Raw genomic sequence first — 14,599 nt, forward strand, 5'->3', positions numbered from 1 at the left:
AATGTCCTCACTGCGAAGCTTCACGTAAATTTGTTTATTTTTTATTAATTTTTACAAGGGCAGGACGTGAGAAAGTTGGAACTTGGAAGCCACAACAAGTCGGCTTCGGCTTTACTAAGGAAGGAGACTCAAAAGCAGCTTCTTCTTCCCTAAGTCATTCCCAAACAGAGCTTTAAAGCTTTGCTTTTTCTATCTCTCTCTCTCTCTCATCAAATCAGTAAACAGTAACCCAAAAAATTCCAAACCCATTTCCCTTTATTCTTCAAAAACTTCCAAACCCAATCTCAGATCCTTTCCTTCTATACATCTTTTTCAATAATTTCATTGAAAGATAGAATCTTTCTTTTCTTTTTTCAATAACTCCATTTTTTTTTTTTTTAATATTGGTCTTTCTTCTTAACAAATTTTTGTGATTTGCAACAAATCAAAGCCTCTTTCTTCCAATCTCTATCAACATGTCCTCAAGAAACCCTTCATACACAAACCCAAAACCTTGCAAGCATCTTGAAGATTACAAGCTGAGGCATGGCTTGAGTGGCTATAAATCCATACAAAAGCACCTCAAGGCCACTCCACATGGGAGAACAAGTGTTGAGATGCTCAACACAGGGGTACCCAGATGCAATTCTTGTAATGGGTTTCAAGGTAGACTCTATCTTTGTTTGATTTGCAACTCTGTCTCATGTTTGGACCATACCCTTTTGCATATTCAGTCTGAGGATGGCCACGATTTAGCTGTGGACATCGAAAGGGCTGAGCTTTATTGCTGTGTGTGTTGCGATCAGGTCTATGACCCTGATTTTGATAAGGTTGTAATGTCCAAGCACAACATGGGTGTCCCAAGGGATGATAAGCATGGTGATGAGAGTATTGGAGAGAGATTGGTTAAGAGGAGGAGGTTGGGTTTAGGTGTAGCAGAAGAATTAGTGGATTTGAAGAAATCTAAACAGTTGGTTTCCATGAGGGATCGGAGGGATAAATCTTGTTATCCATTGGGTTTGAGAGGATTGAATAATCTAGGGAGTACTTGTTTCTTGAACTCTGTGTTGCAAGCATTGCTACATGCTCCTCCCTTCAGGAATTACTTCTTGAGTGAAGGGCATAATCATGAAGCTTGCCGGAGAAGATCGGGGGATCGGCTATGCTTGTCTTGTGACATTGATGTCGTTTTCTCGGCTGTGTTTTCAGGTGATCGGGCACCATATAGTCCTGCTCATTTTCTATACAGGTCTGCCATTGCTCTGTATGCCAGTCTTTAATTTTGGCATATCTTGTTATATGGCATAATTTTGATGACTGATTTATATTGAATGGATAAATTTCTTACATTAGTTCTTTGTGAGAGGATGTATCTGCGAATTGTCTTTTTTGACTATCTTTTTGGCAAATGTAAGTTTGTGACATTGCTTTGTTGGTTGATTTGTTTTGAGCCTCTTGATGTGAATAAAACAATTGGAGATGGCTTGGATGGCTAGATGAGCTACATTTAAAAATGCATAATCTCATTTAATGTTATATAACTAGGATGCTTCGGATAGATTTGAAGTTTGAATAGAACTTGTTTTACACATCATTGTTGCATACTTGCATCACAGGTTCTGTGATTGGAGTTAAATTCTGCACATGAATTTAATTGAAAGCTGCATAGAATCACTTACAATGATATATGTTTTTATAAGAAATTTTTGGCCCCTAGGAGAGGGGACAGGGAGATTTGAGCTAGTGATCTCCACTTCATGAGGCGTGGTCCTTTGCTGATATGCCTTGGGAGAATAACTGACAATGAATTCATTGGTTTTGTTTGATGGGATCCTGGTTTTGTCTAGATCTTATAGCATTTTTCCTCTCTTATTTTTTTGTCCGATTAAAAAAAATGGAGATAAACTTGCTCTGATATGTTGAAACTTGGTTTACATTTCAAGTTGGTGGCAGCATTCAGCAAATCTAGCAAGTTATGAGCAGCAGGATGCTCATGAATTCTTCATATCAGTCTTAGATGGGATCCATGAGAAAGAGGACAAATCAAGGAACCGAAATAGAGGTAATTAAAATAAAATCTGACATCTGGTATGTTTATTTAGGTCTCCACCTCCCCCCCCCCCCCCCCCCCCCACACACACACACACAAAAAAAAAGAAAAAAGAAAAAAAAAAAGTGAGAGAAATCTGGTGCTTTTCTGCTTCTTAGTCACATAATGTGTGTAGTGTCACAGTGGCTAAAGATGATGCATGATTCCGTCTTATATGCTGAGACACTGTGCATATGGTCATCTTCCTGACAATGTGCAGCTGGGGGACTGTGTGGAAGGACAATGACTAATTAGAGATTCTCTGATTTATTTTTCTACTGCCAATCACTGCTAATCAGGAAGAATATGGACTTGCAAAATCATATGCTAGTATTTGTTGGAGAAGTTCAGAAAATCTGAAAAGCATGTGTTCCTATTGGGCATAGCTCAATAAGAAATAAGTAGAATCGTAGAAAGATGCTGGACCATTATTGTTATTTTATATTTTTGAATTAACTTAATATTGTTTAGAATAAGTATGAGAATTTTTTGCAGTATCTTGTGTATTGCTTCTCAAAGTTTTATGTAGGCAGTAAGCAGTCTGTCACACAGTGAAGGGTACAGGTGTAATACACTTAGAAAATGAAGTGTTTTTTTTTCACCTTTCTTAGTATTTATAGTCTTTTAAAAATAATTCTTCTTTTCTACAGATAGTGGAGATTGCCAATGTATTGCTCATAGGGTATTCTCTGGACTGTTGAGATCAGATGTCACCTGCATGACCTGTGGATCCACTTCAACAACTTATGACCCTTGTGTGGACATCTCAGTTGACCTGGACACTAGCAATTTCTCTCCAACAGATATAGTTAACAAGCGTAGCAAACCAAATGAGAACAGCAGTATATCTACTCTTTTGGGTTGTTTGGATTTGTTCACAAGGCAGGAGAAGTTGGGATCAGAACAGAAACTTTTCTGCGAGACCTGTCAAGAAATGCGAGACTCAGTGAAGCAAATGTCGATCAGGAGACTCCCATTGGTCTTGTGTTTGCATATAAAAAGATTTGAGCATTCACCTGTCAGAAACATGTCGAGAAAAATTGATCGATATTTGCAGTTTCCGTTCTCCTTGGATATGACCCCCTATTTGTCCTCTTCAATTGTCAGAAACAGATTTGGGAATAGAATCTTTTCTGTTGAGGGTGATGAATCAGATATTATTACTGACTTTGAGATTTTTGCGGTGGTTACTCACTCAGGGACACTTGAATCCGGCCATTATGTTACTTATCTGCGCTTGAGAAACCGATGGTACAAATGTGATGATGCTTGGATCACTGAGGTTGACGAGGAGATAGTGAGAGCTTCACAGTGTTATATGATGTTCTACGTGCAGAAAATGCTTTACCAGAAAGCAGATGAGGATTTGAGTTCCCTGCCATTATCCCCACGGAGGGATGCGTATCTTCCAATTGCTGGTTGATGCGAAAGATTGTTCAAATGAGTATGGGCAGGCAGTTGGCCAAGCATGAAATGGTCTTTCCATATCATTCAAGGTCAGCTAAACAGGAAAGAAGACCCGGTGAGAATGGGGAAACAAAAGACTTAGTTGATGGGGCGTGCTTTCAGGGTCGAAATCCATTGGCCTGGACGACATATATTTCAATGTTCATCAAGACAAGTCGTGAAAGGCATCCATAAGTTGCACAAGAGGAAGATCAATAATTTGAAACAGAGATCCTCTTATTCCAATCCCTGAAGATCCCTCAATGATTTATTAATGGTCTAAGTTATAAATAGCTGCATGAGAAATTGGATGTGTAGAGGTGAGTGAGGGTACCCCCACCTCTTTACAAGACATTGCTCAAGATTCTTTGACTGCAGGTCGGTCATCAGCAATAAATCTGAACTAATGAAGTTCTATTTAGTTTGGATTGCACTCACTGTTGCTCTTAAAATTTCTAATTGGTCACATAAATGATTGGCTTTCAATAATTATACGTATAACATGCTCTGTTTCTCTTAAAATCTGGAAATTTTTTACTGCCAGGCCCTTATATCCTTAATGCCATGTTCCCTGTCAAATATAAGACAGTTTCACTGTAAAGTAGAAATTATCCGAAGGTCTCATATTGTATATACCTCATGGTGAACTATTCTTCTTTTTTTGATAGAGTAAAGAAGATTGATGAAAAACAATGGTATTAGGAAGGAGGGGTCATCTTCAATTTTCCAGTTTTATTTTTTTGAATGGTTGGATAGTTACAACAATGGGGACGGGCAATTCAAACCATAGTTCAAACCATAGTTCTTTTAATAGAGGAGAGTAGGCTATGTCGTTGAACTACAGGCTACAGGACACCTGACTCATTTTTCCAGTTTTGATTACTGGATGATGTATGATTAAGGACGAACTGACTATTGGAGGAAATGATCTCTACTTACTATTCAAAGCATTTGGGGTTTTCAACTGTATGACTTGAAAACAAGCTTGACTCAGGCTTTGGTGTAAATTTTTTTTGTGGAAAATGATTTTTCCCAGCGCATATTGTCTTTTGCTATATAGAATAAAACATTTTTCTGGGTAGGAAAATCAATCAGAAACACGAAAACTTAAGCATTAAAATCTTCAAAATATTGTTAAGGACATATCAATAGAAGGTTGAGTTTCATCCCTTGTCTTAGCAAGACCTCTAGCAAGTCATTATAAAAAAAAAAAAAAAAAAAAAAAAAAAAAAAAAACTAAGATTTGAAAATGAGCTAGAAGAAAAAATTGATTTTGTCTTAGGCTACCGTCCTTAAATTTTGACCTAAAAAACCTTTAAATAGGCCAAAAATCTTATTACAAGTAGAATTATCATTTGGAAAAAATTCTTAGATTCTACTTAACCGATTTTTTGACCCATTAAGTGTTAGAATTTGGACTTTTTATAAACGGCAAAGTTGTAACTCTTTGACTTATCTTTTCAGCGCAACTTGAGTCATCACAATCTAATATGTGAGAGTTGAAAGTTATGTCCAAAACAGTAGCTTGCGCATGCTTAAATCCTAATTTGAGTTTGATTTGTATTTAGTGTGTGTTTGGGAATAGATTATAAGCCAGTTTTTTTTTGTTTTTAGCTTTTATATATAGCTTTGTAAAATCTCTTCTTCTTCTTTTTTTTTTCTTACTTTTTCTCACTTTTTCATAGTATAAGCATATTTTAACATATTTTTAGCAAAAAGATTTTAGCAAAAAAAATTAAATAAGATATTTCCAAACGAACACTTAGTGTAAATTTCTTTAATTCCTTAATCCAATTGGGCTCAAATTTAATTGGGTAAGCCTTATTTAACTTCATTTATGCCATTGTCAAAATTTAGCCCATTAGCCTTGTAAGGACTAGATTTCGACCCTCAGCCCACTGGAAATAGATGATGGCCCAACAAGCTCAAAACAATATATTTGTTAAAGGGTGGATCTTACAAGTAAGACTCAGCAAATCATATAAGGGCCACAATAGATTGGATTCGCGTCAAAAAGATAAGAAAACACAATTTGAAGGGAATAACACTCATCGGTCAAGTTCGAGGATGAAGTATTCTTATATTCACTCAAGTTTATCTAAGTACAAGATGTTCTACTCCTTTTTTTCTTTTCGATCCTCTACTCCATTTTTCACGGGGGCTATTTCTTTATATAGTCCTATTCTTTTCAATCCCAACCTTCCACTTGTTGATCATGTAGGCGATCTCTTGGATGCTTATCCCATTAGAAACCTCTAGGAAGTTTTGTGAGTAGCTGTGAGCTGAGATATCCTTGCTCAGGGGTTATTTCCACATAAATGCGGTTAGTTGGTTAGGTGCAAAACATTTAATGTGGTGGTAACAGCCTTCTTTTCAGATATTTACTAGTTCACTGTAGACTCCTATATCTGAAACTTATCCTTAGAAGTATGGTACCTTCTTGCATGATACTTTCTAGGCGATCGGGCTCCAATCCCCCACAACACTTCCTGAGGAAGTTTGGATCCTCGGGAGACAACCTTTGTTCGTCATTACCTGTCCTTGTTCTCGTCCCATTGCCCCACACGCTTATCTTACTATTCGACCCTCCTCTGGCTACCATACATCCTTGGGAATGGCCCACGGCCCAATACTCCTACTCAGCTCGTTTATCCAAACAAGCCTTCTTCATTGCACAAGCCGGCTCATACCTTTTGTTGATAAATCTTGCAATAATTAATTCAATTCTCTTAGAAAAAACATATTCATTCATTAAAAATAATTTTAAACACAAAACTAACTATTTCACATTATTTAAAATCAAATATGAAATGCATGATTTAATACCAAAAAAAAAAAAAAGTATTGTATGATAATACTCTCAAATAATGATACAAATATACAAAATTAAGCAATTATCACTCGTCACATTTATAAGGGAGGGGAATTGACCTTCCAAGGGGATTTACTTGTGTAGAGGCACGACAACACAAATTTCTGCACCTAAGACGAAAAAACTTGTACATATGATGGAACTGGTCTTAGTTTTTACCCGTTGTGGGAACCTTAGGTGCTCGATTTTGATTTACTTGGTTTTAGCCAAATAGAGAATGAGTTCAGTTGCTGATAGTCATAGACAAGTGTGACTTGGGGTTTGGGCATTTAAGGCTCGATGCTCCTTAGATTAAAATTAAATAATTAAAAAAAAAAACCCTCTTAATCCCCACTCTTTTTTATTATTATTATTTTTTTATGAGAATCCCCACTAATTTCATTTCTTGCCTCTGTTACAAACCCATGGGTAGAATTCATTCTTGAAAACCGACTTGCAAGGAAATGATGCCTAAAAGCTTATAAACATATGGTTAAGCTTATACTTAATCCATGTGGGACACTAGGATCATAACATACTGCCACGCTCCGTAGCTGATGTCCACGACAGCTCACTCTAGCGACACTAACCCGATAGTAGCCATTTTTCTTTTGATGGCTCCACTCATGTATCATTTATTTTAATCTAGCCTCTAGGTCGCCCACTTCAAGATCCAACCACAAAGCCGCAACTCATTTGATCCCATACTTAATGAGCTACACCTGATTACCCAGAGTGGTAGTTAGCTCTAATATCACTTGTTAGGAACCCGGTGGTTCTTAATGAGAATGGATAGGAATTGTAAGAAAATTGACTTAATTCGAGGTAGTCACCCTCCATAGAGAAATATTAAAAGAGAGAGAGATTAAGAAAGAGAGATGCACTAAGCAATGAGTTGGTTTATTCTTCATTTCATATGTAATGTTGAATTACACTAATGTATTTATAGGAGACTAGCTCTAATGTCATTGGCCCACATGGCTCAAGATAATTGGCTAGTTAATTCAACATGTGCTTTATGAATTAAGTCATGTGTTAAATGAGCCACATGTGCTCAAATCTTAACTAACTCATTCTAATCTCAACCAACTAGCTAACTACCTAACTAAAGGAATTACAATAATTATTTCATATTCCTAACATTTCCCTCCCCTTGAAAACACCTTGCCCACAAGGTGTTGTGAAATGACACCTTCATTAGGGCAAACCGGCCACTAACCCAATACGCTAAAGCATCTTGACCTTTGATTACACGAACAGCTCCAAAGCAATTAATCACAGCCCATGACATAGGAGCATAACGAAAAGCGATCGTATTGAACTTAAACTTCAGCAATATAGAACTCAATTTCTTATCAAAATTGTGATCATCTCAACTATGGAATTCATCATTTATCCCACAGCTATCACCAAGAAAAGAAGCATCTAGTTTCTTGGCTTTGTGATAGCTACTAAGCAACGAGATTGGACCCCCAACGTGAGTGTGTGGTAAGTCTACGTCTTTCTTCTTGATTGCATGAATAGACCCATTTCGTGAAACATGAGTTTGGCTAACGCCAATGAGCATTGGATTACTCACAAGAACAGGTGGTTCTTGAATAGTAGCCTTCAATGGATTGTCATAGACAGTAGATCTAAATCTGACTTGTAGTGCTTGAACAAAGGCATCCCAACTAACAAATAACCCAATATCTTTAACATATTCGAACCACACTAATGCTTCCCCATCCATGTGAAAATAGGCCATTGGAAGCTTTTCATAATCTAGGGTGTTGTGAAATTTCAAAATACTCGCAAGTGTACGAACCGTACCGTAGTATAGTTGGACAAGAACGAGGTCGAACCCACAGGGACTTGTATGAACGAAGGAAAATTAATTAAACCTTAACCAAATTAATCCTAATCTAGTTTAATAAAAATTGGTTGTTTGCAATCAAATAAACTAAGCAAATAATAAAATTAAACAAATAGTTAAACTAAGCAAAATATATAAAGCAATAAAAAGATGTAAACAATCAAGAGAAAGGAATTAAGGTTTTGGAATCCGCCTTGTAAATCATATCAGCATATATTTATGATCATTAATTTTTCCCAACTCACTACATGATAATCTAAAAATCAATCTTGCTATCATGGAAAATATCATCATTAAAACTAAAGTTTAAAAATCTAAAGCATGTTCTTCTTCGCTTCTTAAGTATAAAATCAAATCATCAATTGTATCCGTAGCCAAACAAATCACAAGATATATCCAATTCTAAAAATCAAATCATAAATTGTATCCATTGACAGACAAATCACAAGTGATATCCAATTTTATAATCAAGAATTAATAAACCAAGCATTCAATTAATTAAGACAAATCCTAAATCATGAGAAAAACATGATTGAACTCATATCTAGAATTTCATCTTAGTCAATTGATAGTTAATCTAAGCAAAATATATAAAGCAATAAAAAGATGTAAACAATCAAGAGAAAGGAATTAAGGTTTTGGAATCCGCCTTGTAAATCATATTAGCATATATTTATGATCATTAATTTTTCCCAACTCACTACATGATAATCTAGAAATCAATCTTGCTATAATGGAAAATATCTTCATTAAAACTTATGTTTAAAAATCTAAAGCATGTTCTTCTTCGCTTCTTAAGTATAAAATCAAATCATCAATTGTATCCGTAGCCAAACAAATCACAAGATATATCCAATTCTAAAAATCAAATCATAAATTGTATCCATTGATAGAAAAATCACAAGTGATATCTAATTTTATAATCAAGAATTAATAAACCAAGCATTCAATTAATTAAGACAAATCCTAAATCATGAGAAAAACATGATTGAACTCATATCTAGAATTTCATCTTAGTCAATTGATATGAAGCAAGAACAATTTAAATCATTAAAGAATAACTAATGTGGGAAAAATCAAATCACATAAATATTACTGATAATCCTTAACAAGGTTTCATCCTCAACCCTAATTATAAATTTAGCTACTCATAGCAATTGAAAGAAAACACAAAAATAAAATACTAAACATTAAACTAGACAAATAAAATAAAACTAACTGTCATGAAAGAAAACCAAAGAAGTAGCCGCACTCTCTATACATTCAGCCCTCAGCCCTAGCACTAGCCTCCGCCTCCCTGAATTTTGCCCTAAAGAGTCCTTAAATAGGTCAAGAAATCCTATTACAAGTTGAATTCTCGTTTGGAGAAAATCCCAGATTTTTAGGCTTCATTTAACCGACTATTTTGGCCCATTTAACGTCAGAATTTGGACTTTTGGTAAACTACAAAGTTGTAGCCCTTTAAGTTATCATTCCAGCCCAACTTGAATCATCTCGATTGGACATTTAAGCCGAAAGTTATGCCAAAAATACTAACTGATGTGCAGTCTGGAATCCTAATCCGAATTGGACTTGGATTTGGTGCAAATTTCCTTTGATTCCTTGCTCCAATTGGACTTAAATTTAATTGGGTTGGTCTTTTCTTGAATTCATGCCTAATTGGGTTGGTCTTTTCTTGAATTCATGCCTAGCTGAATGTAAGTTGTCTTGATTCAATTGGCCTAGCCCCACTTTGCATGTAAAGCCCTTGTTACCTACAATACAAAGATATTATATAATCAGTCACATAATTTCTGCAAAATGATACTAAGTTTTTTCTGAACTTCTTGAAAGTTGAAAATGGCTTCATTTAGAAGTATTGTAGATTTAGTTTCAACCATGGCTTTAGGATGAACGACTCTGATACCACTTGTTACAAACCCATGAGTAGAACTCATCCTTGAAAACCGGCTTGTAAGAGGAAGGTACCCAAGAGTTTATAAACACATAGTTAAACTTATACTTAATCCATGTGGGATACTAGGATCATAACATCTTCCAATATTTGCAGTCACCAACTCACCATGGCCTTGATCCTTCTAAGCATTTGTTAGTTGTCACTACCTCACACTTATTAAACACTTTTACTTTAGTTTAAACTTTAAATTCATTAATGTGTCCTCATTTAATAACACCATTATCAGCAAGTAAAAATGCAACTGAACACCCTACTGGCAAATTAATAATATAAAATTAAAGTTCTCAAAAAAAATATTATAATATAAAACTAATTTTTTTGTTTATACTTTATTTACCCTATCTTAATGTATTATAGGAAATGAGGAAGAAAAAAAACCCTCTAATTGTTTTTATTCCATTCATTTCTTGTATAAAGTCCCTGACATAGTGTTGGTATTTTGAGTTTTTGACTATTACGCAAGAAATGCATGAGTCATTATTAGGGTTCAATGTTACTTATGCATTTAATTCCTTTCTAAGCTCATTAATTTTTCTTTTCTTATTAGATACTAGAATAAGTTCAGAATTATCAAGTGGGGGATAGAAGATGAGGACGAGTAGAAAAGTAGAAGGATAAAAAACTCTTTTATTTGGTTGAGTAGAAAAGTGAGAAGATAGATAATATAGTTTGCATAAATTTATTCTCATGCTCCTATTACATAAAATAAAAACATTTTTTTAATAGTTTATCTCCATAATTCTCTCCAAATTGGGGGGATTGATATTTGGCGGCACGAGGAGAAAACACCTAAGCCCCATGAAAATCTCCCTCCATTTTTCCCCTCTAACCAAGCAACCAAAAAAAATGTTTTTTCCCTTATTGTCTCCTTTATCCCTCCCAAAATCATTCCAACTTAGGAGTGTGCAGAATATCCGCTTAACTCGCCAATCCGCCCGACTCGAAGTCGACCCGCCTGCCCTATACGGGTCATTAAGTTAGGTAGTTTGGATTGGGCGGGTTAGATGCCCAAAATGGCGGATTGAGTTGGATAGCAAATTGAAACATTGACAACCCGCTACAACTCGACCCGCCCACTTTATTATACATAAATAAAAATATATATATATATTAGTTCAAATTGATCAACCGTATATTCTGTATATAAAGTTAATCAATTCACCTAATCAATTTTTACAGCTAATCAATAATCAATTCACAAAATATAAAAGTCAACATTGAAACTCTAAAATCACTTCAACTGTATTCCATATACACTTTGTATTTAGCCTTCACCTTTAGCCACTTCCTCTCCCTCCTTTCATGTTGTTTTGTCTTTTTCTTCCTTAACCTTTTTGAAGCCTTCTTTTTTTTTTTTTCTTTTTTTTTTTTATCCCTTCCATTCTTCACCTTCCATCAACTATGTACTCTCCTAGACAACTACAAAGGTAGTTGTTTTTATGTCTTGTATTGCTTAATGTTTGTATCTATATTTTTATTGAGTATGTTGTTGTTTGTCTTTTTGATTTGGGTCCCATATATTCTTGTAAATCTTGAGATCATGCATACCATTTTGAAGTTTATTTGTTATGTCGATATGTTATTATTTTGAATCCTTGATGTGACTTTGGGAATGTTAAGACTTTGGGTTTGTTGATTTAATTTTCTTCAGTTGTAAGGCAGTAGCCTACCATTTTTTCTTTTTCTTTTTCCTTTTTTTGTGGAGACAAGGTCTATTAGAGATGCTATATCTCTTTTTTATTGACCCTAGGTTTGTGTTGGAATTGAGATTATTCAATGAAATATACCTTTAATTTTTTGTGTGCATTAGTTATATTTTGAGATTATGCAATAATAAATTGTAGATTGTGAAAGTTAAAAAAAATAAAATAAAATAATATTGTTAATGCCAACCTGCACAACCCGCCAAGTTAAAACCGCCAAAATTTGTAACCAATCCATTGGATTTAGACTTTGGTGGGTCGGTGGCAGATTGGAATTTTCCCAACCCGCTAGTGGCGGATTGGATAAAAATATTGGCTTTTACCCACCCAAGTTGACTCAACCCGCTAGGGGTGTGGTGATTATGCGATGTTTGGCCCAAGTTGACTCAATTCAAATTCAAGGTTTACTTCATTAACCACTTATTTCCCTTGTGACTAGGGTCCCAAAAAAAATTCAAACAAACAAACAAAAGAAAAAAAAAAAATCATTTTTCTTTTTCAAACTCAGCCCCAATTTTTTTTTTTTTTTTGGTTAACATATTTGACTTTTACCTTTTTATTTTTTTTTTCCATTTTTACTTTATGCTTTAAAATTTTTTTATTTGACTATCACATTTAAGTGTAATTGTAATTTCACTTGTAGGCATAGTTATTAAAACCCAACCTGGCCCAATAGGTTGGACCTATAATTTGGTGAAGCGATACCTAAGCCAGTCCAGTTGTTTAATCGGATAACTTATGAAATTGGCCGGTTAAAAGTAAAATCCAACTATTTTTTCACAACTCATGCAATCATAACGGGTTGTTGCGACCCATTTGGCTTTGTAGTTTTATACTTTCTAGTGTTGTTACTTGTGAAACTTTGAGTTTGTATTATATTAGGTGATTTTTATTTTAGACTTAATTTTAATTAGTAATTAAGGCATGCCATTTTTTTTTATGATTTATCCAACTTATTTTCATATTTATTTTAGTTCCTCGATCTATACCCACTTGTTGAACCAGTAACCCAACACTTATTCCTGTTCAAGTTTAATAATTATGCTGGATCCAAAATCTTCTCTATTTTCAATAGTGGAAAAAGTAGAAAATAAATAAAGAAAGAAAAAATATAAATAAAATAAAATATAAATTGACCAAACCAAACCCCAAACACTAAACTGTTTAGTATATTCCGGAAGCACTAATTAGTAATTAGCTGTGACTTACTAAAACTCAAAACCAAACAGTTGACAGGCCAACGGCTAGAACCCAAATTTAATCACCGCCTTTCTCCAAAATCCGATTCCAATTCCAACTCGGAACTCCTACTCCTTGAGGATCAAGGAAACAACAACACAAGCAGCTTTAAATACATATAAGAGTTTCTACAACACTGTACTTCAATTTGGAGAGCAAAGCTTATTTGGTTGTGTTTTTGGGAGAGGAAGAAGGTAGCGCTGATCATCAACAATCTCACTACACGTTGTGACAATGACAACAGCGACTGAGGTTCTCAAGTTTTGGCTTCCCAAGCCTGAAACAGATATGGGTATGGCTTTTCTTGATCATCAAGATTCCAAGGTACCCATCATCAACGACAGTAAAGGTGGTGGCTTTGAAAAGGATTCTGGGGTTCCAAACAAAAAGAGGCTAATAATCAAGGTTCGTATTCCAAATCCTAAGGCAAAAACAGAAATGAGCCTAGTGCCTCTGCAGAACAAAACTGATGATCATCATCACCAAGATTCCAAACCCACCAAAACCGTTGGTTACCGTGAGAGGGTTAGGAAACAGTTGCAAGAGGCCTTTTCTAGAGTTTCTTCTGAAACTGATGTGAGCATATCACCAGCAATGGACCCGGTTCAAATGGCTGTTTCAGTAGAGTCTGCTATGTTTGAAAGGATTGGGTGGTCTAATCCCATCAAGAAGGCTAATTATCAATCCATCTTGTTCAATCTCAAAGACCCAAAGAACCCAAATTTGAGGAGGAAGGTGCTTCTTGGAGAGATCAAGCCTGAGAGTCTTGTAACCATGAGTGCCCAGGAGATGGCCAGTCAAAAAAGGCAACGAGAGAACATTCAGATACAGTTGAAAAGCTTGAAAAGATGTATGCATGATGCTGATGAGGAAGAAAAGGCCACCACTGACATGTTCCAGTGTAGTCGGTGTTGCGAGCGCAAGTGTACCTATTACCAAATGCAGACCCGGAGTGCCGATGAACCCATGACAACCTATGTCACTTGTTGCAAATGCAACAAATGTTGGAAGGTCTAACCAGGGCCAGTAGCTTGAATTAATTGATTGTCAAGAGCACTACGGCTACTGTTGGAAGAAATTATTAGTCTAGGAATCGGAATTACTTCCATTTTTTGTCCATATCATTGATTCTTGATGTAACTACATTTATAGTTTTGTATGTTAAGATTCTCTGTCTCATATGTAAAGTTTTCTTATCATCTTCTGATATGGTGTTCTAATTAAATTGTTTGACTTTTTTTTTTTTTTTTTTCTCTGGTTGATTAGTAGCACATTTTGTATTTGCTTTAGATATTAACATATTTCCTGTCTGAGTAATTTTTGCTAAAAGCACATTATTCTAGTATTCAATTTCTTTTCTTTTCTTTTCTTTTTTTTTTTTTTGAGTAAGTGACTGTTCTTCAACCATGGATATCTAAAAAAGTGAGCAAATATACATTAATTGTAAATAATTAGTTTTACAATTAGTTTACTACATACC

General features: G+C 35.1%; 2 protein-coding genes across 2 annotated transcripts; both read left to right on the forward strand.

Moving 5' to 3' along the window:
* Positions 1–97: 97 nt before the first annotated feature.
* On the forward strand, positions 98–4,036 carry LOC126712800 (ubiquitin C-terminal hydrolase 22). The gene is made up of 3 exons (XM_050412267.1): positions 98–1,228; positions 1,923–2,041; positions 2,719–4,036. Exons 1-3 carry the CDS (start codon positions 456–458, stop codon positions 3,489–3,491), a joined length of 1,665 nt encoding a protein of 554 aa, XP_050268224.1. The 5' UTR covers positions 98–455; the 3' UTR covers positions 3,492–4,036.
* A 9,317-nt stretch (positions 4,037–13,353) lies between these two features.
* Positions 13,354–14,285, forward strand: LOC126695985 (transcription elongation factor TFIIS-like). The gene has a single exon (XM_050392776.1). The coding sequence runs from the start codon at positions 13,354–13,356 to the stop codon at positions 14,134–14,136; it is 783 nt and encodes a 260-aa protein (XP_050248733.1). The 3' UTR covers positions 14,137–14,285.
* The last annotated feature ends 314 nt before the right edge of the window (positions 14,286–14,599 follow it).

The sequence above is a fragment of the Quercus robur genome, chromosome 2 (genome assembly GCF_932294415.1).
Source record: "Quercus robur chromosome 2, dhQueRobu3.1, whole genome shotgun sequence".
In the NCBI taxonomy this organism is placed as follows: Eukaryota; Viridiplantae; Streptophyta; class Magnoliopsida; order Fagales; family Fagaceae; genus Quercus; species Quercus robur.